This window comes from Marmota flaviventris, chromosome 11 (genome assembly GCF_047511675.1).
Source record: "Marmota flaviventris isolate mMarFla1 chromosome 11, mMarFla1.hap1, whole genome shotgun sequence".
Lineage (NCBI taxonomy): Eukaryota > Metazoa > Chordata > Mammalia > Rodentia > Sciuridae > Marmota > Marmota flaviventris.
The window spans coordinates 29,356,482-29,384,185 of record NC_092508.1 but is presented as its reverse complement, the minus strand read 5'-3'; the positions used below and the strand labels follow the sequence as shown (position 1 = coordinate 29,384,185).

General features: G+C 37.2%; 2 protein-coding genes and 3 non-coding genes across 6 annotated transcripts in view; 3 read left to right on the top strand and 2 right to left on the bottom strand.

The window, feature by feature from the left end:
- Nucleotides 1-24,413, bottom strand: part of Ndufs1 (NADH:ubiquinone oxidoreductase core subunit S1) — a 35,014-nt gene extending 10,601 nt beyond the window's left edge. Inside the window, exons 1-14 of one of the 2 annotated variants that reach the window (XM_027941882.2) lie at nt 24,293-24,413; nt 20,033-20,097; nt 19,228-19,319; nt 16,810-16,917; nt 15,532-15,608; nt 14,797-14,878; nt 14,578-14,708; nt 13,510-13,695; nt 10,022-10,156; nt 8,891-9,005; nt 7,520-7,665; nt 7,067-7,195; nt 5,212-5,341; nt 1,741-1,901 (exon numbers count right to left, since the gene is read on the bottom strand). In XM_027941882.2, coding sequence (XP_027797683.2) covers nt 1,741-1,901; nt 5,212-5,341; nt 7,067-7,195; nt 7,520-7,665; nt 8,891-9,005; nt 10,022-10,156; nt 13,510-13,695; nt 14,578-14,708; nt 14,797-14,878; nt 15,532-15,608; nt 16,810-16,917; nt 19,228-19,319; nt 20,033-20,093 — 1,553 coding nt within the window. In that variant the 5' untranslated portion in view covers nt 20,094-20,097; nt 24,293-24,413. Of the gene's footprint in view, nt 1-1,740; nt 1,902-5,211; nt 5,342-7,066; nt 7,196-7,519; nt 7,666-8,890; nt 9,006-10,021; nt 10,157-13,509; nt 13,696-14,577; nt 14,709-14,796; nt 14,879-15,531; nt 15,609-16,809; nt 16,918-19,227; nt 19,320-20,032; nt 20,098-24,135; nt 24,158-24,292 lie in introns of those variants that run through there. The other variant, XM_027941884.2, reaches the window with a different exon arrangement.
- On the bottom strand, nt 19,826-19,932 carry LOC114098004 (U6 spliceosomal RNA). The gene has a single exon (XR_003583666.1). It is a non-coding gene; the product is annotated as a U6 spliceosomal RNA (small nuclear RNA).
- Nucleotides 24,414-24,848: 435 nt separating the features above from the next.
- Nucleotides 24,849-27,606, top strand: Eef1b2 (eukaryotic translation elongation factor 1 beta 2). Its single transcript, XM_027942011.2, has 6 exons — nt 24,849-25,014; nt 25,488-25,610; nt 26,326-26,452; nt 26,736-26,802; nt 27,168-27,293; nt 27,407-27,606. The coding sequence occupies exons 1-6, from the start codon at nt 24,935-24,937 to the stop codon at nt 27,559-27,561; spliced, it is 678 nt and encodes a 225-aa protein (XP_027797812.1). The 5' UTR covers nt 24,849-24,934; the 3' UTR covers nt 27,562-27,606.
- On the top strand, nt 26,579-26,657 carry LOC114097993 (small nucleolar RNA SNORD51). The gene has a single exon (XR_003583657.1). It is a non-coding gene; the product is annotated as a small nucleolar RNA SNORD51 (small nucleolar RNA).
- LOC114097994 (small nucleolar RNA SNORA41) lies at nt 26,920-27,054 on the top strand. The gene has a single exon (XR_003583658.1). It is a non-coding gene; the product is annotated as a small nucleolar RNA SNORA41 (small nucleolar RNA).
- Nucleotides 27,607-27,704: the final 98 nt, after the last annotated feature.

The window sequence follows — 27,704 nt, the reverse complement described above, 5'->3', positions numbered from 1 at the left end:
AATTTAGATGCCCTTCAACAGATGAATGGATAAAGAAAATGTGGTACATATATACAGTGGAATATTACTCAGTCTTAAAGAATGAAAATATGGCATTTACAGGTAAATGGATGAAACTAGAGAATATCATGCTAAGTGAAATAAGCCAATCCCCCCAAAATAAAAGCTGAATGTTTTCTGTGATAAGCAGATGTTGATCCATAGTGGGGCAGGGAGGTAGGGAAAAATGCAAGTACTTTAGTTTGTGTAGAGGGGAGAGAAGGGAGAGGTGGGGCTGTGGGGATAGGAAGGATGGTAGAATGTGACAGACATTATTACCCTATATACATGGCATGATAACACTTCTGGAGTGACTCTGCACCATGTACGGCCAGAGAAATGAGAAATTGTGCTGCATTTGTTCAAAATGCATTCTACTGTCATGTATAACTAATTAGAATTTAAAAAATGAAAAGAAATTTAAAAAATTCCCAGCATTGCAAAAACAATGATGAACGAATGAATGAATGAATGAATAAATAAATAGGCTAGGGATATAGCTTGATGGTAGAGCATCCCTGAGTTTAATCCCCAGCACCATGATACAGAAACAAACGAACATACAAAAGAAAAAAAAAAAAAAACACTCCAATAAGAAAATAATCTATAAAGTTCAGAAGTATCTGTGTTAGTTCTGAATTATTATGCATTCAACTTTATTGTATCACTGTTGCTGGGGATTGAACCCAGGGCTTCACAAATGCTAGGCAAGTAGCCACCACTAAACATTTATAAGCCCCCAGCCCCTCAGAATTGAACCCAGTGCTGAGAATTGAAGCCAGTGTCTCACTTGTGTCTCACATGTGCCAGGCAAACGCTCTGCCACTGAGCTACAGCCCCACTGCATTATTTATTAAAATTCAGTATTTTTAACAGTACATGTTAAAAAGAAGGAAACAGCTAAAAATTTTATAGTAATTCCTGATATTAAATAAGTATTAAAGTTTGTATTTATAAAGAATTTCTAATCGTAGGAGGGAAATTCTTATTTGATAATGAAAATCAGTTAAAATCAGAACATAAAACTGTACTCATGGTATGAGTTCAACTATAAAACTTACACACACAAAAAAAAGACCCAAAGAAAAGGCACTGAAATAACAATTGTAATTTTCTAGATTGTGTAATAAGGGTCACTTCCAGTTTTGCACAATTTCTTCTCTTTGCAACTTTTCTAAAACCTGTATTATGGACAGTCAGAAAAAAACTTTTTCGTAATTCTCATGTTAGCTTACATTTTCATCAAAGCCAGAAGATTTGTTGCAGTTTTTGAACCAAGGTGTAGCAAATATGATACATATTTTAAAATATTCTCATTTTCCCACACTCACTGCTATTTCTTTTTTTCTTTTTTGCAGTACTAGGTATTGAACCCCAGGCCTTGAGCATACTAGATAAGCACTGAGCTAACCTCCAGCCCCTTTTTGTTATTTTTAAAAAAATTGATACAGGGTCTCACTAAGTTACAGAAGGTAGCCTTGAACTTGTCAGTCCTCTTGCCTCAGCCTCCCAAGTAGCTGGGATTAAAGATATGCACCACCATACATTAGTTATTATCTTGGGTTCTCCTTACACAGACAATAATGGTTCATATTTCACATCTGTAATGGGGATGAGGTTGTTCAATGTTGACGGTATCAGGAGTACATATACACAAATTTACTTGGATTTTATAGTATGTAAAATAATTACTCAACAAACCTATGAAGAATATTCATAACTTTCCAATCATCAGCAACACCACCAGTCACCCGAATCGTTTGTGCGATGCTAGAAACAGCTGCAAGAATTGCTGCCCCATCATTTCTTTGGAGTGCAGAACTGCCTAAAATCACCATTGGTTTTTTAGCATCCTTTAAGACCTATTAAAAAAAAAGAAGAAGAACTTAAGATTTTAAACTACTACTAATCACATGCGCATTGAAAATACGTTGTTCAAAGTTTAGTTCTAACATGAAGAATGTCTTGGATTTGCTAGTCAATATACAGACATAAATAAGAACCATACTTAGCCAGGCACGGTGGCAAACACCTGTAATCTCAGCAGCTCAGGAGGCTGAGCAGGAGGATCATAAATTTAAAGCCAGCCTCAGCAACTTATGGAGGCCCTAAGCACTCCAGCAACACCCTTCTCTGAATAAAATATAAAATGGGCTGGAGATGTGGCTCAGTGGTTAAATATCCCTGGGTATTTAATCCTCAGTACAAAACAAAACAAAAACATATTTTAGTTTCATCAAAAGCCAATGCTACTGTGAAACAGCTGAATGAATATCAGATAAAACAGATTTTATACAAGTAGCACTAGGAATGAAAATCCTAGCTAAATTCCTTTGGTCAGAATGAGCATGGGCAGGTCCCAGGAAAAACTGGGAAATATCCCTATACAGATTGAGATAGTACTAAAGAACAGGAGAAACCATACTAAAGTACCATTGTGTCTTACATCCCAGACAGAAAGGAGGAGTTAGGGAATGCAATGATCAATAGATCACAATGCAGGATACCTAAAATTTCAAGGGTTTTGCTTTATACCAGAGTAACTCTGAATGCCAAAAACCTAAGAACATAGGGTATCCCAAGAATACAGGACAAATAATATGTAAAGAATATGCAGTTCACTCTGATCCCCATCCTCTTTTTTCTTTCTTTCTTTTTGAGGTATAGGAACTGATCCCAAGGTTTCTTTACCACTCACTGAGCCTTTTAGTTTTTTTTACTTTGACCCAGGGTCTTGCTAAATTGCCCAGAGTGGCCTCAAATCTTCCACCTTCCTAACTCAGCCTCCTGAGTTAGGAATTATAGGCATGTTCTATCCTGGCTTTCTGTGTTCTTCTTTTTTTTTTTTTCAGTTGTAGTTGGACACAATACCTTTGTTTGTTTTTATGTGGTGCTGAGGATTGAACCCAGGGCCTCGTGCTTGCTAGGTGAGCGCGCTACCACTGAGCCACAATGCCAGCCCTCTGAGTCCTTCTTAAACAAATAGCTGGTTGCAATCAAAGAATCAGTATGAGCTGGGTATGATGGCGCATGCCTGTAATCCTAGCAGCTTGGGAGGCTGAGGCAGGAGGATTGTGAGTTCAAAGCCACCCTCAGCAATGGTGAGGCACTAAGCAACTCAGTGAGACCCTGGCTCTCAATAAAATACAAAATAGGACTGGGGATGTGGCTCAGTGACACAGTGCTCCTGAATTCAATCCCCGGTACCAGAAAAAAAAAAAAAGAATCAGTATGAGACGACTTTTAAAGAGGAGCACTTACATTTTCAAATGAATTTCCCAAGGAAACATTAAGAATTCAGAAGTACTTTTTAAAAACATATTATATATTAATTGTATATGGACACAATACCTTTGTTTTATTTATTTATTTTTATGTGCTGAAGATTGAACCCAGTGCCTCATGTGTGCTAGGCAAGCACTCTACCACTGAGCTACAACTCCCAGCCCCAAAGTAGTTGTTTTTCATTGTTCTTGTTTTGTTTCATTTTGGTACTGGGATCGAACCCGGCCCTTTTAATTTTATTTTGAGATAGGGTCTCACTAAATTGCCCAGGATGCCCTTAACTTCCTGAGAGGCTGGATTACAGATGAGCATTACCTTGCTTTGCTGAAGGAAATAGTTTTTAATAGCTCCAAGAAAATGAAAACCAACTATTCCTCAGTTTAAAAACACAGAGCTCAGCTGGGCATGGTGGTGCACGCCAGTGCACCAGTGACTCAGGGGGTTGAGGCAGGAGGATTGCCAAGTTCAAGACCAGACTCAGCAATTTATGGAGACCTTCAGCAACTTAGTGAGACTCTGTTTCAAGATAAAATAATAATAATTAAAAGGACTGGGGTTGTAGCTCAGTGGTAAAGCACTCCTGGGTTCACACATCAATACAAAAAAAAAAAGAAAGAAAAAGTTCCTAATAATGGAAAATACACCGAAATCTATAGAAGAAAAAAAAGTTATCCTAAAAATACTAGTCAAGTACCACATGGAAGTGAGAACAAGAGAGGAAAACTTTTTTTTTTTTGTACTGAGGATTGAACAACTGAGGGGCACTTGCCCACTGAGCCGCATCACCAGACCTATTTTGCATTTTGTTTAGAGACAGGGTCTCACTGAGTTGCTTAGCACCTTGGTTTTGCTAAGGCTGGCTTTGAACTTGTGATCCTCCTGTCTCAGTTTCTCAGCCACTGGGACTGAAAACATGTGCCACTGTGCCGCAAAAGGAAAATTTTTAACTGAATACTTTTTAATATTCTTGATCTTTTAATCGTATTTTTTTTCCTATTCAAAACAAATGTTTGGGTGTGGCTGTTTTGTCCTTCATTTCACAATTTTGTAAGCAAAAGAAGTAAATGAAGCAACCATCTTTGAACCATGCATGAGTGAGACTCACACGCACACAAACACTCAAGTGAGCAAATATAATGCTTAGAGCAAATCAGGAAGGCTCCTTCTTGATGATATCCTTGCATAACCATTCAAGTGCTTACCTCCAGATCTCTGGTTATATGACAAACAAAAACTCCTTACTTTTCAAACCACCACTACACATACATTCACAAAAATCCTAAGATAAAGAGAACCATGGATCTTCAGACTGAAGGCATACTATGTCCTATAAAACAATGACAGCTGGGCATGGTGGTGCACACCTGTAATCCCAGTGGCTCAGGAGGCCAAGACAGGAGTGTTCCCAGGATGGGAGGCAGCCTCCATATGCACACGATCACACCCATTCTTGTGGTAGAGTGATTTGAAGCTTCAAATTTGATACAATTTTACTTCAATTCTCTCCAAATAATTTCAAAGACATTAAACCCTAGTAAATAAAGACAGCATGTACACTCCGATCTCCTTTTTGTTTGCTTATCTATTCATCCATCTAGCTCTCTCAGAGCAATGATTATGTTTCATCAATAACTCTTTGGGGGTGGGGAGGAGGACACTGGATAATGCTTTTCTTTCTTTTTGGTAGTGCTGGGGATCAAACCCAAGGCCTCACACATGGTAGGCAAGTGCTCTACCACTGAGTTATATCCCCAGTGCTTTACTTCCTTCCATATTCTTCTCTGTATTACTAATAATTTTAACCATAATCACATGTTGCTATTACAAAAACAATAAACTTAAAAAACAGTAACAATTAAAAACAAACAATAGTAGACAAATAAGCACCTGGCTGAATGTATGGCTACCGGAAGCAATGTCTTGCAGAATTTTAGGGCAGTCTCCCAGGTGGTCATATTGGTAAGTGAGGTCCACTGGACTACCTATAAGCGCTACTTTCAAGTCATTATGAAGCCAGCTGAAATAAAAACAATACTGTTTTTAGAGAGATAAGTGAAGCAAAGCCTTTGACCTCATCAATACCAAGTCCTACCTCTATTTACAAAGAAGATGTTAAAAGCACAAACTCACAGAACATTTAAACTTAACAGATATACCTTTCAAAAAAGAATGCTATAAAAACACATGCCAAGACAATTCAATACATTAATATGGTATACAAGAATGCTAACTATGTCAGCTATGAACAAAGACTAATTTTAGAAAAACTGATCTGTAGTTTTTATTTGGCAATATTTACATGACAGGGTCAACTATTTCTTAATTGCTCATTAAGGATATTTAAATATACTTTATGAAAATAAACTAAGTCATTTTAGTTATTCCTTATAGCAGGGAATTATGCAGCTACTTGCTTCAAAGAAAATTATAAGTGCAGTGAACATATACTATTGACCACGTATTATTTAAGATAATTTTTACCTGTTATCCTGTTAGCACTCCCACTTTTAACAGTTTCCTAGTTTAAACAATATGGTTCCTTAATTATACATCTTTAAGATATAAGTTAAAAAGATGAGGATGAGAAAGTATTCTACAAAATAACTGGCCTTTATTATTTTTTCCTTATGGTGCTGGGGAATCCAGTCTATGGTCTCATGCATGCTGTTACCACTGATCAACATCCCCAGTCCATGGCCTACATTCTTGCAAGGGACAAGGGGGGGGGGGCAAGGGGGTCCTGAAGGTAATGACACTAACTGCAATGTTTCACCACTACTGAGTGGATGCTTGACAGGAAAAATAAAATTGCTATAAAAGTGATTAAGGAAGGCTGGGGTTGTGGCTCAGTGGTAGAATGCTCATCTAGCATGCAAGAGGCAAGGGGTTCGATCCTCAGCACCACATAAATGTAAAGTAAGGATATTATGTCCACCTAAAACTAATAAATATTTTTTTAAAAAAGTGATTAAGGAAAATTTTGTGAGATTTGAATGTAAACAGTGGATTAAGTAACAATTTTATATCAATACTAAATTTTTGATTAAGAGAATGCCCCTTGGGCTGGGGTTGTGGCTGAAGTGGTACAGTGCTCGCCTAGCATGTGTGGGGCACTGGGTTCAATCCTCAGCACCACATAAAAAAATAAAAATAAAAATGTTGTGTCCACCAAAAACTAAAAAATAAATATCTTAAGAAGAAAAAAAAAAAAGAGAGAGAATGCCCCTTGTGTTTAAGGAATGTAAACTGAGGTATTCAGCACATCATGTTTACAACTTAATTCTGGATGATTTAGAAATTATATTCATATATACATACAGAGAAAGAGTACCATAAAACAAATATGGCAAATTGTTAACTTCACTTAAGACCACTTTAAGCATCTTGAAATTATTTCAAAATAGAAAGCTAACAAAATAAATAAAAAGATCAGTGGTGCTGGTGATCACAGGAAAGATGAACCTGTTAGAAAATAGTCTTCAATTATCTTTTGGAGTCTCTCTACAACTAACACTTAGTAGGAATCAACTAAAATATCATTTTTCATATAAAAACCAGAAAAATGTCATTATTAATTTTTTTTAATTATAGGTGGACACAATGCCTTTATTTTATTTTTATTTATACATGGTGCTGAGGATCAAACCCAGAGCCCCACACGTGTTAGGTGCTCTACTGCAAAGCCACAACCCCAGCCCAAAATGTCATATTTTTAAAATCATGAATAAATATTATTACTCACCTCTTTCGAATTCTAGCATTAAATAGTGGTGCCTCAAAACGTGGATTTGTACCAACCAGAAGGACAACATCTGCCTCTTCTACACCAGCAATTGTAGTATTAAGAAGATAATTGGAACGCAAATCTGTGCTAGAAATACAATAAAGTACAAGTTTACTTTAAAGCTAATACATGCTGAAAGACCATGGAATAGTCCCACATCATCAGTCTCACAGTACTCTCAGATAAAAAATTTAAGAAGTATTTCTAAATTAAAATATCTAATGTTTATTAATAAGTGGAACCTGCTATCTCCTATAGTTCTCGGTCTGACTTTGGTCTGTATATGAGAATAAATTTGTGGATCTTGTGGAGAATCCATTATTAAGTCATTGATACTATAAAAAAACTTTGTTTACATAACATTAACTAACATGGAAAATGAGAGCCTGGACATAGCTTCATATTTCTCACCCAGCTCCTGCAGTGGGGAAAACCTCTTCAGTGCATAAGGTTTCAGAGTCCACTCTATTAAGCAAATCTTTCAGAGCTACTAGGGCTTCAGCATCTACCAAGCCACCTGCAACTGCTGCCACATTCTTGCCTTGAAAACTCTGCAACTAGAGATGGATGAAAAGGATATCACCAGGAAACCTACAGTCAGCGGAGACCACAATGAATTATTCAGAGAATGAAACAATCATTTTCAAATACAAAAAAAGTAACAAACTTCTAACTAAAAAGTTCTGCACTGATTAGTAATTTATTTAAATATGAGAAGCAACAGAGGTGTATGTGGGGCCAAGCCTAAGAACTCCAGTTTGAATGTACACTGTTTATCTTATATGTAGGAATAAAGGGGCTTCAAAATGAGATCTGGAGAATGAAGACTGTGGAGTTAGGGTTACTTTAAATGCAACATTTTCTTAACTATCTACCATTCCTTCTAGGCCTTTGTCTATGTTGCTTTTTCGGTCCAGATAATCATTCCCCCCACTTTTTTTTTTTTTTTAAACTTTGTTGCTGGAATTAAAATATAGGGTTTTGTGTACCACAAGCATGTTCAATACCACTAAGTTACACCCTAGCCCTTCCATTTTTGCTCTGTATTTATTCTTAGATTCATATTCATTCTTTGACTTTACTCAAAAAATCACCTTCTCTAAGAAGGTATCTTTTTTCCCCTTATTTTTTATTGGTGCATTATAGATGTACATAATGGGATTTGTTGTCATATCTGTACATACACATAATGTAACTATAGTCAATATTTTTCCCCACTATTTTCCCTTTCTCTTCCCCATGCCCTCCTCCTGGTCTCACTCCTCTACTCTACTGATCTCCCTTCAATTTTTATGAGATTTCCCCCTACCACCTTCTTTTCCTTTTTCCTCTCTAGCTTCCACATGAGAGAAAACTATGACCTCTGACCTTCTGAGTTTGGCTAATTTTCGCGTAACATAATGTTCTCAGGTTCCATCTATTTTCCTGCACATGACATCATTTCATTTTTTAAGAAGGCATCTTGATATGCTATTTGTTAGGCCTCCCTCTCCATGTCTTTCTCATATTAGTCCTGGTACAACTACCTATAGCAGTGTAAGATAATTGCCTAATTATGCATATTTCTTTACTATAACATTGTGGAAGGTAGGGATCATGTATCAGTGGTCTGTATACCACATCTAGCATTACATCCAGCACATGGCTCTTAAAAACTATCAAATGAAAAGCGATCAATTATAATCTTGGTAACAGGAATGAAAGGAAGACATATCTACCCTCTGTTTGGTAAAAATGTTTCTTGAAAAATCACACTGTATTTATTCTATATTTCTATTTTACCATTCCAGCTACACGAGAGAGTGCATCTTCCCAGGAAGTATAGCTTAAAAGTCCCTTTTCGTTTCTGACCATCGGCTCGGTAAGTCTTTGACGTTTTAGTCCATCATAGGCAAATCTAGACAACAGAAATCACACCATTTCGTTTGTAGAATCTTGCTGAAGAGGCAAATATAATTTTCAAGTTTAAAATCTTCAAGAAATGTTATTTAAATACAAGATAGGTTAACTATCAAACAGAATAAGTACCTAGGAACAAATAACTATTCTACATTTTTTTGGAGAGGAATTAGTAGATAATTTTATGAACATCACTTAAACCTAAAATATTATTTTAAAAAATTTCTTGTATTTTCAACTAGCTGAACAATTTTAAACTTACAACACAACAAAATACAACAGCTGAAAAGCCAAATCTTTTTTATTTTTTTGTAGTTGTAGATGGACAGCCATGTTTATTTTTATTTGTTTATTTTTATGTGATGCTGAGGATCGAACCCAGTGCCTCACACATACAAGGCAAGTGCTCTGCCACTGAGCTACAGACCCAGCCCCTAAACCATTACTGACAAAACTTGAGTACCTCTAGATGTTTTTTCAAAACCACACTGTGCAAACTCCTATATTTAGCTTCTTTTTTCCAATTAACAATACCTTGAAAAACTATCTTAGTTTATTTCACTTTCTCCATGTGGGAGGGAAAAATTTTTTTCTCCAGGTAAACACAAAAGCCAGCAATAAACCTAGGACCATTAATGCCAGTTTTGTCCCATTCTCTACATAAAAGCTCAAATTTCAATAGTATATATTCATTATCTAATTTGCAAATACAAATATTTTCTTTTTTTTGTGGGGGAGGTACTGGGGACTGAACTCAGGGGCACTCAACCACTGAGCCACATCCCCAGCCCTATTTTGTGTTTTATTTAGAGATAGGGTCTCACTGAGTTGCTCAGTGCCTCGCCATTGCTGAGGCTGGCTTTGAACTCGTGATCCTCCTGTCTCAGTCTCCCGAGCGGCTGAGATTACAGGCATGCACCACCACGCCTGGCTACAAATATTTTTCATAAGAAATTATCATAAAATTTATTCTAAATAAATTGTAAAAGTTAAGGAAAACCAAATGGCATATACCTGGTTTTATCAGAGATCCATTCTTCATTGATGTCCTCATGCATTCGTGGCAAAATTCTCATTACCTCTCCAGTTCTTGTGCTAACCACAATATTACTTCCAACTGCATCCATTACATCAATGGATTCTGTCTTTCTGAGAAAATAACATATATTTACTATGTTCATTTTGAGAATAAGAACAATTTTTGTTACCTGGTTTTACAAAAAAAAAAAAAAATTTTTTTTGTACAATTCCATCTAAGTTTTTAAAAAATGAAACTCAGGGGGCTGGGAATGTGGCTCAAGCAGTAGCGCGCTTGCCTGGCATGCGTGCGGTCCAGGTTTGATCCTCAGCACCACATACAAACAAAGATGTTGTGTCTGCTGAAAACTAAAAAATAAATAAAAAATTAAAAAAAAAAAAAAAAAAAAGATTACAGATCAGGGCTGAGAATATAGCTTAGTGTACAGTGCTTATTAAAAAAAAAAGTGAAACTCAGAGGAATTGCAATAATAAAGTATGCCCATATTTGAACATATCATATAAATTCCTAATGTAATAATGAAGCCTTTAAACCTATTGTCTGACACAGAGGTCAATTTTTTAAAAAATATTTATTCTTAAGTTTTAGGTGGACACAATATCTTTATTTTACATTCATGTGGTGCTGAGGATTGAACTCAGTGCCTTGTGCATGTCAAGTGAGCACTCTACCACTGAGCCACAATCCCAGCCCCCACACAAGTTAATTTAAAAGGGCTACAACTAGCTAAATCTGGGGCAATTTGAGCATCAAAATAAATAACAAGGGCAGAATTTTTGGCTATAGCTAATTAAAGAGCTCAATGTATTTCTCCTTCCAAAAAGCAAAACCAAAGCTAGAAAAAAATTGACAAAAAAAAAAAAAAAAAAAAAAACCACACCATTTCAGAAAAGGCATACAATCTAAAGGCATCTACCAAAAGCATACAACAGAGTGAGAAGCTTTTTGGGGGGGCGGGGGGGAGGGACGTCCAGAGATTGAACTTAGGGGCACTCAACCACTGAGCCACATCCCCAGCCCTATTTTTTTTTTTTTTAATTTACAGACAGGGTCTCGCTGAGTTGCTTAGAGCCTCATCATTGCTGAGGCTGGCTGTGAACTTTCAATCCTTCTGTGCCTCCCAAGACGCTGGGATTATAGGTGTTACAGGTATGTGCCACCACGCCATATCTGTTTTTCATGCTTTAATGCATGAAAAACTGCTTTGCTTTGAGTAAGAACAGTAAAAATCTGTAGTGGTCTAATTTGGTGCAACGCCTATCCCCCTCTTCACCATCTGGAATTTCTTCCAGGGTGGGACAGGGAGAAGATGTGAGACTCTGTGCTGCAGATGGAGGCAATTTACACAATTTGGAGCAAGGGGCAAACTTGCCTGTAAACATGGTGTCTTGGAGGTCCCTATAGCTCATGAGCATCAAGAGTGCACTAGGGTGAGGTTGTAGTCATCTGGGGCAACCATTCTGACACGAGAGAGGGCCATACTATTCAAACACTGTTGGACAACACCGAGACTCAGAAGACTCAAGACAAAGTAAAAGCTGGTGCCGTAGTTTGGATCTGGAAAGTTTCCCACAAAGACACATGTGTTAAAAGCTTGGTTCCCAGTCCTTGGTGCTATTGGAAGGTAATGTAACTTTTAAGAGGTGATGTCTAATGGGAACACATCCTGACAAGATGTGTTGCTCCACCACAGGCCCAGAGAAGCAATGTGACCAGCCAAATGTGGACTGAAACCTACAAAACTGTGAGCCAAAGAAAATTTTACTCTTTTTAAGTTGATTAGCTCAGATTGTTACAGAAACAAAAGCTGACTATCGTAGCTGGTCTGACTTGAAAAATAGCCTGAACTTTGAATATGCTCCTCTATCCACCCATTGGCAGAGGATGGAAGTCTTACTGGCTCATTGTTTGAGCACAATCATCTGACTACTAAACTATGCTGACACAGGCAATTTCTAAGAAATTGCACATAAAAATAAATATTAAACTACATTCAAGGAGGGGCTGGGGCTGTGGCTTAGTGGCAGAGCACTTGCCTAGCAAGGATGAGGGAGGCCCTGGGCTCGATCCTCAGCACCACATAAAAATAAATAAACAAAACACAGATATTGTGTCCATCTATAACTAAAAAAAAAATACATTCAAGGAAAGCCATTTAAAGAATTAAAGGAGAAGTACGACAACTATGAGTCAAGAGATTCTCAGTAAGAAGAGAAATTATTATTATTGTCATTATTATTTTGTGGAACTGGGGAATGAATCCAGAGCTTTATGTATGCTAGATAAACATTCTACAAAGCCCATTTTTAAAATTTTGAGGCAAGTTCTCACTAACTTGCCTGGGCAGGCCTTGAACTTGTGAATTTGTGATTTCTGCCCAGCCAGAAACTATTTTTTTAAGCAACAACAAACGAACTCAGAAATTAAAGAGCTGGAGTTGAAAAATATAAACTTTAAAATAAGCCAGGCACAGTGCTACACATCTATAATCCCAGTGACTTGGGAGGCTGAGGCATGAGGATCACAGCTTTGAGGGCAGCCTTGGCAACTTGCAAGGCCCTACATCAAAATCAAAATAAAAAGGATGGGAGATGGAGCTTAGTGGTAAATGTCCATAGGTTCAATCCCTCTTCACAAACAACAATAAAAACTGGAGAGAAATTTTTTTAATACATTTCAAGAACCTTAAAAATATTCTCACATGTTCTATCTACCTACTCCATTTCTTGGTTTTATCAAAAGAATCAGAATAGCAATGTTTTCTACACATTTATATAGAGTTACAAACGAGCTAAACATATACTACGGGCTGGGGCTGTAGCTCAGCGGCAGAGCGCTTGCCTAGCATGCATGAGGCACTGGGTTCGATCCTCAGCACCACATAAAAATAAATAAAATAAAAGCATTCTGTCCATCTACATCTACAAAAAAGAAAAAAATTTTAAAAAAAATTAAAATAAACATATACTAACAGGAGGTGGTTAAATAAAACATGACATTTCCACATGGCTGAAAACAGTGTACAATAAGAGACTAAATTTAAAGTATCAAGACGATTTTACACCTTGAAAGAAAGTGTGAAAAGAATAATTTTGTAAATAAATACTTTAGAATTAATTTTCAAGAAAGTGACAATTAATTTACACAGATCCATCCTATCCTTCAATATAACTACTTATATTCCAATAAAATGATTTTACAAACAAAATAACAAATAAAAACTTAGCAAATAAAATAATTAAAACTCAGGAAGAGGGGCTACAGTTGTGGCTCAGCGGCAGAGTGCTCACCTAACATGGGTGAGGCTCTGGGTTTGATTCTCAGCACCATATAAAAATAAAGATATTATGTTCAACTAAAAAAAAAAAAAAAAAAAGAACCACTCAGGAAGAAAATGACACTGAACATTCTTTGAACAGTAATAAATTATATTAAAAAACAAATTGTCGAAGAAGATCAATACCTTGTTTCCCAAGGCCGTGCAGTAAAGGCATAGGGCTTAGAGGTTAGGGCACCTACAGGGCAGATATCAATAATATTCCCAGATAATTCAGACATGAACATTTTTTCAACATATGTGCCAACTTGCATATCATTTCCTCTGCCTGTTGTTCCCAGATCATCTACTCCTGCAATCTCACTTGCAAACCTATAAGATAAAAATATGCTGTCAAATGGTTGAGTCCAGAAATTTTTTTCCTGTTAATGGTCACAAAGAATATGATATTCAAAACACTAAAAAGCCATGAATATATTTTCAGTGGTGAGCACAGTCCTTGAATAAAGACAATTCAATAAATATTTGCATTTAATTGAGATACAATATGCAAACAGAAAACTGTACAAATCCTAGGCAGACAGCTCAACAAGTTATCATAGGATAAATACTTGTAGGGTTTAATTTTTATTTAACTTTTTTAGTTTGTTTTTCTTGTAGTACTAGGGATTGAACTCAGGGGCACTCTACACTGAGTTATATCCCGAGTCTTTTTTTTTTTTTTTTTTAACTTTTTGAGACAGGGTTTTGCCAAGTTGTTCATGCTGGCCTCAAATTTGTGATCCTCCTGCCTCAGTCTTTCATGTGGCTAGAATTACAGGCATACACCACATACCCAGTTCAATTTTACTTTTTAAATCCAACTTAAGTTGATATTAATTGAAAGTGAACAATTTACTCATTTATTGGCCTTTTTTTTTTTTTTTTTTGGTACCAGGGATTAAACTCAGGGGCACTCAATCACTGAGATCCATCCCTAGCCCTATTTTGTATTTTATTTCTAGACAGGATCTCACTGAGTTGCTTAGAGTGTCGCCATTGCTGAGACTGGGTTTGAAATCTCAATCCTCCTGCCTCAGCCTCCTAAGCCACCGGGATTACAGGAGTGTGTCAACGTGCCTGGCCCATTTATTGGCATACTAAAACCAGAAGCCCTCTTCCTTCACTAAACAAAAATTGCCCTCCTTTCCATTGTTATTCTACTAACTTCTGTGAACATTTACAATAATATTACAAAAGAGAGAAAAAAATTACCTGATGCATCGAGTGCACTGTATGCATCTAGTCATGATGGTCTTTACTAATGGCCCGATGTTCTTGTCTTCCACAGCCCGTTTACCCTCTAAAAATCGGCTCCTATCACTTCCAAACATCATGGACTGATCCTTAAGCAGACAAAAGAGTCAATCTAAGGCTACCAATGAAATTAAAACCTGAGAGAATCAAGAAGATTTAAAAAACTATACTAAATACCTGCAGATCACATTCGCCTCCCTGGTCACAAATGGGACAGTCCAATGGGTGATTGGCTAGTAAGAACTCCATCACCCCTTCTCTGTATGAAAAATTGAAACACATAAAATAACATAATATCAAAATACACTCTACTGTCATGTATATCTAAAAAAGAATAAATTTTTTAAAATGTCATAAATAAATTAGCACTCCGTTCCGAATGGCTTACCTATAGGCTACTTATCTTCACAGATAAACTTTTTCTTATACAGGGAGTAATGATTTTACATGCATTATAAGAAATGCAAATGTAACTATCATTCTGGAAGTACCAAACAAAATTTGAAAACTGTTTATAAGAGTCTTGAATAAAATATCACTAGAGAACCTAGGAAATTATAACTTTTAACAATATATAAGTATATATAAGTGTTAAAAGTTGTTGAAAGGGCTTCTGAAAATTAAATTAGATTTAATTTAGTACGATTACTAATAACAATCGTACTAAATTAAATCTAAATTCTTTTTCATCACAACTTGAGGAAGTTACTAAACAAGGGTCTTAAATGATGATTCCATTTTAAAGTTAATTCCATAAATCCCTGACTTGACTTCCTTATACGTGTACTTATCTCCATTACTTTTATAAGCCAAGCACACCAACTTCTTCAGAGTTAGATACTAAATTTCTAGTCAATGGGAGGTCTAAATATCATGTTAAGAAAGTCTACTACATTAGTAACAACACAGTACCTGGCTTTCTTAGATTTTTCTGAGTTTGTCAGGATATTCCAACCCTTCATTACTGGCATAGCACAAGCAGCTACAACCTGGAATTTCAACAGAAAAATTCATATCTATATTTAACATTAAATTACATAACAGCATTAAGTTATATATTCAAAAACAAGCATGGGGCTGGGGTAGTGGCTCAGCGGTAGAGCGCTCGCCTAGCATGCACAAGGCGCTGGGTTCGATCCTCAGCACCACATAAATGTAAAATAAACATATTGTGTCCACCTAAAACTAAAAACTAAAAAATAAAAAAAAAACAAGCAAAAACCAATATTTTTCCAGACAGAATTTTCCAACTTTTAATTGTTATAATATGGATAACTGGCATTTCACATTCTTCCTATAAACAATTAAGATATTGCTATGAGTTGGATATGATTTATCCTCCAAAGGTTTAGGTGCTGGAAGCATGGTCCCCAGACTAATGGTATTGAAAGGTGGAGAGACCTCTTAAGAGGTAGAGCCTAATGGAAGGTTATAGAATTCCAACAGATTAATGCTGGTCTCTGAGGTTAGGTCTCAGAGGAGTAGATTAGTTCCAGTTAGTGTTTTATTATAAAAAGCAAGGTGAGACCCCACCCTGGTCTCTTGCTTCCTCTTTTGCCATGTTATGAAGCTACCAGAGATCCTCTCAGCAAAGGCCAGCCAGACAGGAATGCCTCATTTTGGGACTTTTAACATCTCAACTGTGAGCTAAATAATCTCTTTATAAAGATCATAAAGTACCTAGTCTCAGATATATTTTTTAAATAGCAAAACAAAACAAACTAAGACACTGTATTTCTTAAATATATTCTAATAGCTGATGCATTTTTTTTATTCTGCTGTGAAACAGAACATCATAAAACTATACTTTCATTTGTAGGTGCTATTAACCACCAAAATGCAATTAAACTACTCAAAGTGAACCTCTTCACTACAACCCTTCTCTTGAGTGAAAATGGTGCCACATAACCACTTTAAATGTGCTACTTGGCAAATCACATTTAATTTCTAGACCCATTATAATTATATGGCACTTAGATTCATAAGGCACTTCTATCAATGTATTTCCAGTTTTGAAACAAAATAAGTCAACTGTGCCTCCCCGCAAAAAACATTGAATTTACAGATAATAAGTAAACAGGGCTAACTAAGTTCTCCTCTACGACAGTATTGACTTTAAATAAAGTTTGTGGCAAGATTTACTGCTTTCTGCCTTCTACAGCATGGTGTGGAATTATAGGAATTAAGTACCTTAGGAGCTTTCTCAATTTCAACAAGGCACATCCTGCAGTTTCCAGCAACAGATAACCTTTCATGATAACAAAATCGAGGGATCTGCATGCCAACCTTCTCACAAGCCTATAAGACAAAATTTTTTTAAAATTTGCATTAGAGTCTGATGTCTTGATGTACACCTGTAAGCTCAATGACTTGGGAGGCTGAAGAAGGGGGATCACAAGTTCAAAGGCAGGCTTAGCGACTTAGCAAGACCATGTCTCAAAAAAATAAAATAAAATAAAATAAAAAGGGCCAGGGATGTGGCTCAGTGGTTAAGCATCCCTGGGTTCAATCCCCAGTATTCCCCCTACCCCCACCAAAATCAGCACTGGAATAATCTGACTTCATTGCTGTTCTTGTCAAAATAGAAGGGGGTGGGGAGGCCACTTTATTTTTCCTGTCCATAAATATCTGTATCTTCACCCATTCTTATTTCATTTCTGATACCCTCCTTTTTTGATTCTTGATTTGCACCACTGTTGGCGCTGAAGCTGCCCCAGGAGATCTAAGACCCACCATCATGCCTTGATCTTATGTGAAAGAGAAACTGGATAAAGTATTCTCAGACTGACTTCCCACATCTGTTCTAAAGCACTGTCTACAAAGGCTCCCCCTTAAACTCTGTTCCAGTGGTTTCATATATGGACTTCCTTCCTTCCTTTGGATTAGAGATACCTCTCACATCATCTAGCTGGATATTATCTAGTTCTGTCTTTGGCTCCATACACCCAGCCCAGGACTCATATTCTTACACTAGCTGAAGCTCTTCCCAGTTTCTTTTTGCCAAGAGAGAGGAATTAGCCTCACTCTACCAATTACCACCCTCCTTCTCTGCAAGTTCCTTCTTCTATTAGTCTATAAACATGTTCAAATTTCCTCTACACTAGTTCTTCAATCCTCTGCTCTCACTCTAATCTTATCAACTTTCAATTTTTTAACTATTTAGTTAGGGAAAATGTGTTTAACCATTTAGTCCACAAAAATGTGTTAGATGCAGCAGGTATAAAAATGAGACACTGTCACAGCCTTCATACTAGCTCACATTCTACATGATGACTAAACTTAAACCTTCAGCCATAGTCCAGATATTTCACTTCTCTAAACTTCAGACTTAAATAGGCATTTGAATATGTAGTTCTATAGACAGCTTAAATTCAACCTGTTTCTATCCCCTACATACAAATAAGCTAAAAAACAAAAACCCATTTAAACAAACAAAAAAAACCCTCCTGTTCTCTATCAGGTCTAAAGGCCTGTTTATCTGTGTCTTATTATCCCTTGAATACATCCTTCTTGTTTTCAATTCCACTACTACTATCTATTTTAGGCTTTTTAAAATTTAGTGTTTCATAAATACAAGATATTTTTTTTCCTTTTCCCACACTGGTTTTGCTGTTCTCCAAACTATCATCCTCTACAGTCATTGTCAAGTGCTTACTAGCTTTCAAATTTTCCAAAGGTCCAACAACAAGCTCTTTAATTGGCAAATATTTTATTTCATGACTAGCCCTACCCCTCCTCATACCTTGATTTTCTGCTATCTCATCTCCTACATATACCTCATGTTTTATCAATACCAAACTATTTGAGGCTTCCTAAATACAACAAGTTATCTGCCTTAATTATTTTTCCACAGAAAATGCACATTGTCCTTATTCACATATAAACATACCTACTCATCCTTTAAAACTTCCTCAGGGATTGTGTGAGATGCCCCTGACATCTCTTTCTGCTACCACCTAGTCTATGCCAAAATACTTTCCATTGCACCTTGAACATATTTTTGTTATATATTTAGTGCTTTGTATCAATGCCTCACAGATAACCTAGAAATGACTGCTGAAATAAACAATGAACATTTAGTTCTGTGCTAACCTGCAGATGGAATGAAGCATCACTTCTCATGACCAAATCTGTTATATTTCTGGGGGAAGTTGGAACATTGAGTATTTAAGGCATGAATTCAAGAATATTCCACCATCTACATACCTGCATTATAGGACACATTCCTAGAAATTATTAAAATACAAGTTACATGAAAGTTAAAAGCATCAAGCAGGCCCACAACAAACTAAGGTTACATTTTCCCACTTACCTATAGTAACCAAAAGTTTATTTTAGAGAACTTCAAATTTCTTAATGGGTATCATTTGGAAGGCAGAAGTGAAACAAAAGAACTACCATAGTTCACTAAGACTGTCAAACACATATAAATGATAGTTTACTTTGAAATATCACAACTGAAAATCCAAATAGTGTCATATAATGTTGTTATATGTAGTGGGGTTTTTTTTTTAGAATAAACAATATAAAGGAATTACTTTTTTTTTTTTTTTTTTTTTTAATCGAAGAACACACTCACAAAAATAAAGAATTAGAATATATGCTTACTTGGAGGACAGTAGTCCCTGGTTCCACCATGACAGACTGACCATCAACGAACACTTCAATCAAGTTGCTTGCTGCTGTGGCAGTGGTTCGAACTGACCATCAAAACAATGAGGTGAAAAATTAACATCACATAAACACTGCATTCAAAATGTTTCTTCATTTCATACTTTTTTCTTATTTCTCTAGATATAATTTTTTAATATTGAATTAGGAAAAAAAAGCCTTTTCAAGACTGAATATCAAAGCATGATTGTCTACTTTTATTTATTTATTTATTTTTGGTACCAAGCATTGAACCCAGGGGCACTTAACCACTGAGCCACATCTCCAGCCCTTTTAAATATCTTATTTAGAGACAAAGTCTTGCTGAGTTGCTTAGGGCCTCGCTAAGTTGCTGAGGCTGGCTTTGAACTTGTAATCCTCCTGCCTCAGCCTCCTAAGCTGCTGGAATTATAGGCTTGCACCACTGTGCTCCCCCCCGCACAGTTTTATTCTGAAAATTATTCTGTCAACTTAAATAATTTGTCTGTATTTTTAAAATTTGTTCTTTTTATATATATATTACAGTAGAGTATATTTGGACATATTGTACATACATGAAAATATGGAATGCTTCACAAATTTATATGTCATCCTTGCACAGGGGTCATGCTAATCTTCTCTGTCTCGTTCCAATTTTAGTATACATGCTGCTGAAGTGAACACTGTATTTTTATTTAAAACATGTTATGGGTATAAGGTTTAGACCAATTTTTACAAAGATAAAGTCTCATATACACAAATGTAAAAACAAAACACAACTTACCATATCCTTTAGGAGACTTAGAAAGGCCCACTAAGGCCCTTCTAACAGGTATCCTTAACATATTGCTAAAAATAAAACAAAGAGTTATATTATTATAGGGAAAAAAACCCCACATAATTACAAACTTTTTAGTTCTGTTTTGTAGCACTTCATATATAATATGCCATTAAGCATTTACAAGTCCTGATATTAAATTTTTCCCTCAAGTTCTTTTTTTTTTGGTACTGGGGATTAAACTAAGGGGTGCTTAACCACTGGGCCACATCCCCAGCCCCTTTTTATATTTTATTTAGAGACAGGATCTTGCTGAGTTGCTTAAGGTTTCACCAAGTTGCTAGGCTGGCTTTGAACTTGTGATCCTCCTGCCTCAGCCACTCCTGCCTTCCCTCAAATTCTACAGATAATAATCTCAGAAACTTTAAGTGATTTGTACAATGCCAATCAGCTCAAAAGGAGTAGCTAGTGTATAAATTTGTTTTTTTATTTCATTAACTAACTAATTAATTAATTAATTAATTTTTTGTTAGCAGGGATTAAACCCAGGGGTGTTTTACTACTGAGCTACATCCCTAGTCCCTTTTATTTTTCTTGAGTTGCTTGGATTACAGGTTTGTGCCACAGTGCTTAGCTCTAAATTTGGGCTTTCTAATACTATGGAAAGGGCAGTTTTGCTATTTTATAACCATAAAGAAAAGATAAAATTTAAATCACTACAGTATAGAAAAATAAACAAGAATGACTGAATTTATCATTAACACTGTGTAAAATAAAGCTTTTCTGCCTTTCCTACAAGCATCCATTCTATCATTGTGTGTGTTCTAAGTGTAGTCACCTCCTAAATGCTCCTGAAATATATTGAGATAGTTTGCAAGCAAGTCTTCTCTGTATCTTAAGATCTGTTTTCAGTGCTAAGTAGTACATTTACCTTCTAGATTTGCAATTATATGTTTACATACTCTCATTATACGATGAACTCTATCTTCAGTACCTATCCTCAAGGCTTAAAGTAAGCTTTAAAACAGTGGTTCTCAACTAGGGACAATTTTTCTTCCTAGGGAATATTTGGCAATTTGGTCTGGAGACATTTATTTTCACAACTGGGAAGAAGCTACTGACATCTAGTGGGGAGAGGGCATAGTGCTGCTAAGCATCCTACAATGCACAGGACAATCCTTGAAAATAGTTACCAAATGTCAACAGTGCTAAAAATGCTGGTTGTAATGGTGCATGCTTGTGATCCCAATGACTAAGGAGACTAAGACAGGAGGACTGCAAGTTCAAGGCTGGCCTTAGCAACTGAACAAGACCCTAGAAACTCAGCAAGACCCTGTCTCAAAATTAAAAAAACAATTAAAAGTATTGGGGATGTAACTTGCTGGTAAAGTGCCCCGGGTTAAATCTTCAATACTAAAACAAAATAAAATAAAATAAAATAAATATTGCTAAATTGACATGCTGCCCTGCGTTTTGCTGAATTACCAAAATGAATGGGGATGGATTATATAAACATTACCACTTGAATAAAGACACACATGGGCGAACAGAAAAGGTACCTGCACTCTTTTTAGTTATTTTTTGTACTCAGTTGATCATATAGGTTATACAATGAACTTTCTCTTTACTCACATTATCATTTATGTATAAAATAAAGTTATGTGTAAAATAAAGGCTAAAGGCTCTAAACCCATCATTTTTCATTGGAACTTTTAAAGGTATTAAAATAAAAATCATGTGATTATAATGTATCAACAAAAATATCTGAACAGTGAAACACCTTCAATAGTTGCAGTAATACTATTAGAAAATAGAACATATATACATTTTAAGCAAAAATTTTGCAAACTTATCATAGATAATATGTAATAGGAAATTTCATTCAGATCTCATTTAATTTCACTAATTTATCAATTACAATAATTCATAAATTCCATAATAAATTTGCACATCTGTTACATTCCAGTAATTTTGGGCAACTCGGTTTCTATTTTTTTTTTTAAGTATTTATTCTTAAGTTTTAGGTGAACATCTTTATTTAACATGTATGTGAGGATCAAACCCAGTGCCTCATGCATGCTATGCGAGCACTCTACCACTGAGCCACAACCCCAGCCCCTCAGTTTCTAGTTCTTTATGTACAGAGCCAAAGAAGAATAATAATACTTCCTAAGCAATGTGCTCTTACTAGGAGTTCAATAACTGCCAGTGAAAGCTGAATTAAGGCTGTATTGGGCACTGACAATCAGTTCTGAAGTACTCTTCCTTTGTGCTCCTTTACTACCAATACCCATTGTGTGTGTGTGTATTTATTATTACATTTATTTAACTGCAGGTTAGGTATCAATTTTAGTACCCATTAGAGTATAAGCTCTTTGAGGGCAAGGAATTTGATCTTTCCCTTTTCTGAAGCCCTAGCACAGTGCCCTTACAAAAACAGTGACCAAATGGTCTTATCACCAAGTTCCAAAATGAGTAGCATCTGTCCTAATAAAAACTACTGATGGCATATAAAAGTAAACCTGAATTTGCTGAATCAGAGTAACACAATATAAAAGTAGTGTAAATTAGCCTATCTGTTGAACATTCAGCAACAAATGGAACACTGCATAGCTCCAACATAAGAAATACAGATTTGCAACACTTCTGTTGCAAATATGCTTTAAACATATTTATCTATGGATAGGAATGGAAATAATGACAGTTATCCTTTTAGAGGCCTAACTAGAGTTCATGGGTAAGATCAAGTCACTTTGAGGTGGAAAATGCTCAAACAAATAAGTTATGGAGACAGACTAAAGATCTGTGAAATGGCAGAAGACTATAGCAGGGTATGCCCACACATCACTTCATTCTCCTGGATGCAACTTAGTGCTCTGTGTACAGCAAATTCAAGTTTTGTTTTTTCAAATTTTCCAAAACTTTTTCCTGAATACTTCTGATCCAAAGTTGGCTGAATCTGAAGATGGGGAATCTGTAAATGTGGACTCTGCAGATACAGAGGAAAACTGTACTTTTGTTGGGAAAATGTCAATGACTAATCACCTCTAAAACTAGAACAGACATTTTTCCACATAGGGACTATAATACTCCACCTTCTTCACCATATATTCTGCACCCATTCAGTTCTCTCCCTCCAAAATATTACCCTATTCCAAGTCACTATCCCCCTCTTGCCTACACCATTTCAATAGCCTCTTCCCAAGTTTCCTAGCTTCCACATTCTTCTATACCTGCCCTCATCCTGAAAGGCTCTTCCCTCAGATCTTTCTGGTCCCTCCCCATCCTTCGGATTTTGGCTTAAAGGTCTTCTCTCAGGCTTTCCTCATCAGCCTATTTTAAAATTTCCTGATAAATTCCCACCCATATAACCCATTTTGTTCTTCTTTATGGACTAACTTCTGGTTTACTGTACATGTTCAGGAACTATTTATTAAGTGAACTAACGTCTCCAATCTCTGGCTGTAATTTAGAGACCACTTGCCTGGAATTAAAAAGAGCACTTGCAGGTGCTCTTGCAGGCTTATAACACTAAATGTAATGATTCACAACTCAATGAAAAGAAACATTTTTCAAAAACAAAAAGGAATTTGATGTTTATTCATCAAAAACAATTCCCGTTACATTTTCTATATTCTCAGTTCATGGGTGAAGAGAGTTGTGTCTGATCCATGATCTTACAGGAAACGGGTTTAGAACCCAAGAACTTGTAAATAACGTAACTGTGTTTATAAGTGCGACCTTACGCTAACTCTTTTAAAGTCCTTTGTCAGTTTCCGCGTCAGGAAAAGGAATAAAAAGTGCTACCCAAAGTGGTTAGTAGACAAAACAACCATCACAGGCATTAACAGTTGCCTAAGCAACAGCGACTAAGTAATAACGTACTCTCCCAGGTGCAGCATATGGAAATTTGCGGGAAATGTTTAAGCCTTTAGGCCCAAATCACTGTGACCCAGGTGCTTTTCCGAGGAACAAAACGGCCTGCTCCTGATTTTCCCTGCAGTGGAGAGATCGCTCACAAGCCCGCATTCAGGCAAGCGTTTCAGAGGGTCTCCCGACCCTCCTCCTTTCTGCTCCATCGGACCAGAAACCAAGACTAACATTCTCACCTGCCGGAACTCAGGGGTTCCCAAGGCGGCAGGGCAGGAGGCGGTGCCCAGTCAAGGGCAAAGGAGAACGAGTCGCCTGGGCCAAATAAGGCAGTCCCGTCAAAAAATAAAACTCTGGCCGAGATCACTCAGCCTTCTCACCTAAACACTACCTCACCTTCTGCCCGGAGCCGCTGCAGCTGCTCAGCTGGAGTGTCCGGCCCACACTGACCCCTCGGAGACCCGGCAACTTATCCAATATGGCGGTCTCGGCTAATTCTGTCAGCCGGGCCTGGTGAACGGAAAGCCAAGAGGGACCAGAAACCCTGATTCGATAATTTCACATTTCGGTTAAATTCGGCAATTCCCGTCAACCTGACGAAGGGCTCGGAAGAGGCGGGGCAGACGACTTGGACCTGCAGTTCCGCCGGAAGTAGCCGGAACCTCGAGACCAAGCGCCTTCGGTCATCTCCGGCATTTCAAGGGGCGGTTCCTGTAGTTTTTGGAAGCCGCGGAGGTACGAACTTAAGAAATGCCCCTTCTGTTAATTTATTTTCAAAAACACCGAAATGTGCGCGGACCACTTATGGGCCATTTAATTCAGAACTTCAGAACTCCCCGATTTTTACGTGGAAGAATGTGAATAGTAACGTAATTTGACCTTTAACCTTTAGCCGGGTGCAGCGGAGGGAAACGCCCCCATCTCTATATAAGGAAATTTCCGGCCGGCTGGGGCCCTTTTCTCTCTTTTAGCGCTAGGCGTCGACCTCTCGCGCTCTTTTTTTCCGCTGCTATCCAGCTACCGGTAACAGACAAGGCCATGGGTTTCGGAGACCTGAAAAGCCCGGCCGGCCTCCAGGTGCTCAATGATTACTTGGCGGACAAGAGCTACATCGAGGGGTGAGCGGACCTGCCGAGGCGGGGCGGCTAGGGAGCTTCTGGTGCCCGGCGTCCGGGGCCACGTGGCGCAGCCACCCCAGGAGCAGGGGGGAAGGAGGCTAGACCCCGGGACCGGCTCGAGCACCGCCTCCAGGGAGGGCGATGTTATAGAGTAAAGGTCAAAATGTGCTTTATTTCCACTTACATGACTCAACCAAGTTTGTATTCTACTTCTTTACTAAGTTAGGAAGTGTTAGCCTGTAGATAGAGCACAGACTTTGAGATCTACTCAAGTGGCAGGTATTTCTCCGGATAGCGTGGTTTAACCAAACAGATGGTCTCTGATCTTAAGTAGCTTATAATTTAAAAACTTAAGCAACTCATCTCGGTAATAAGTGGGCGAGATCCCATTAATTATGTTGACTGATTAGCTATGTAATTTATTTTCTGATGTTTGTGTCATTTAAAAACGTATAATTGTTTATCTTTGGCAGGTATGTGCCATCACAAGCAGATGTGGCAGTATTTGAAGCCGTCTCTGGCCCCCCGCCTGCGGACTTGTGCCATGCCCTACGTTGGTATAATCACATCAAGTCTTATGAAAAGGAAAAGGCCAGGTAAAAGTATCTTTGTATCTATCTGAAGAATAAGACTGCTTTATAAGCTTAATCAGGATTTTCACATGACAAAAGTGGACCCAGACTACTTTAGTCCTGTTGGGATATTGTAAGCTAAATTTTTTTGTGATCTTAGAAGGCCAAGAGACTGAAGTCCTGCATTTTTTCACAGAACAGGTAGAACATGGACAGCAGCAATTCAACTTTTCCCCACACTGCCCTGCCAATGTGCTTGGACCTTGACCTGGGGGGGCCACCGATGGGGTGAGAGGGTGGCTCAATCATTCAGTCCTTGGCCATTCTTCTGAAACTACCAACAAGGGTGGAAGTTTGGGGAAGTGGATTCCAGTTCACTAAGAATGGAACTGAGCATACTTAATGAAATCTCAAACAGAAATCTTGATACTGAAAGAGTAAATCATAGTGAGTATTGAATGTAACATCTCACATGGTACTAATGTTTGTTGGGTGAGGAGTTGGACTTACAAAAGTGTTTACTTGGGAGTGTGTTAAAGTGTAAATTCTAACCGGGCTCAGGAGCACAAGTCTGTAATCCCAGCTACTCAGGAGGCTGAGGTAGGAGGTTTGCAAAGAGTGAATTCTTAATGCAAAAGGGACCTAACTATACACAATTATAAATATAAAATCTCACATTGTCCAGGAAAGGACATTATACCAACCTAATAGTGATTGAATTGAATTTTTTTTTTTCAAGCCTTCCAGGAGTGAAGAAAGCTTTGGGAAAGTATGGCCCTGCCAATGTGGAAGACACCACAGGGAGTGGAGCTACAGATAGCAAAGATGATGATGACATTGATCTCTTTGGATCTGATGATGAAGAGGTATGACAACTTTTTATATACAATATATAGGCAGTGTACCTTTGTGTATAAGTATGAATGTTATTGCCAGATTACCTGGATTTGAATCCTGGCTTTTATTATCTGCCTTTAAAACATTGATTCACACTGGTTACATGATGAATAAAATCAAATCACCATCTTTCGGCTGAGCTCGTGATGGATTTGCTCTTTTCTGATAAAGCTGGTCTTGTGATGATATCACCACCTCCAGCTTTCAGCAGAGGAGTAACCAGCTTTGTGAAATATATTTTTTTCTTTACAGGAAAGTGAAGAAGCAAAGAGGCTAAGGGAAGAACGCCTTGCACAGTATGAATCAAAGAAAGCCAAAAGTAGGTCATTTGTCTTCATTTCATAGTAATATGAATAATCTTTTTCAAATCTTGACCTCAAAGTAATTTCCTCCACTTTTGTTGAATAGGTCAGTGTTTCAAAACCTTTCATAAAACTTCCACAGCTACTGGTCTGCAGCTGTTCTAATGGTAGCAGTTGTGGCATTCCTCTGTGGGAAATAAACTGTTACACAATTATATGCCTCTTTCTTAGCCAAAGAGAAAGTGGGCACATGTGTGTGACAGACACATGATGTATTGTTTAGTTATGTTTGGCTAAGGACGTCATGCTTCCAAAACCAATTGATATTTGTATTATGGTGAAAACATGATTATTTTAAATAATGCTGTTTCTTGTTTTTTAGAACCTGCACTTGTCGCCAAGTCTTCCATCTTACTAGATGTGAAACCTTGGGATGATGAGACGGATATGGCAAAATTAGAGGAGTGTGTCAGGAGCATTCAAGCAGATGGCTTGGTCTGGGGTTCCTGTGAGTTTAATTTTTGGGTTTTGAAGTTGAAATCTGGAATTTGCGTATATTTTCAACCTATGCGCATTAACAAGACTTTTCTAACTTCAGATTTTTCTTAATGTTCTTTTTAGCTAAACTAGTTCCAGTGGGATATGGTATTAAAAAACTTCAAATACAGTGTGTAGTTGAAGATGATAAAGTTGGAACAGATATGCTGGAGGAACGGATCACTGCATTTGAGGACTATGTGCAGTCCATGGACGTGGCTGCTTTTAACAAGATCTAAAATCCATCTTGGATTGTTGCACTTAAATAAAAGCTTGAAAGATTACCCTTGGCTCTTGAGTCATTTAAGAAAGAGTGGTCTGTGCATTCCTTTTCATTTTGAGGGAAGGAATTCAATGCTATATAATTAATAGATAATAAAAA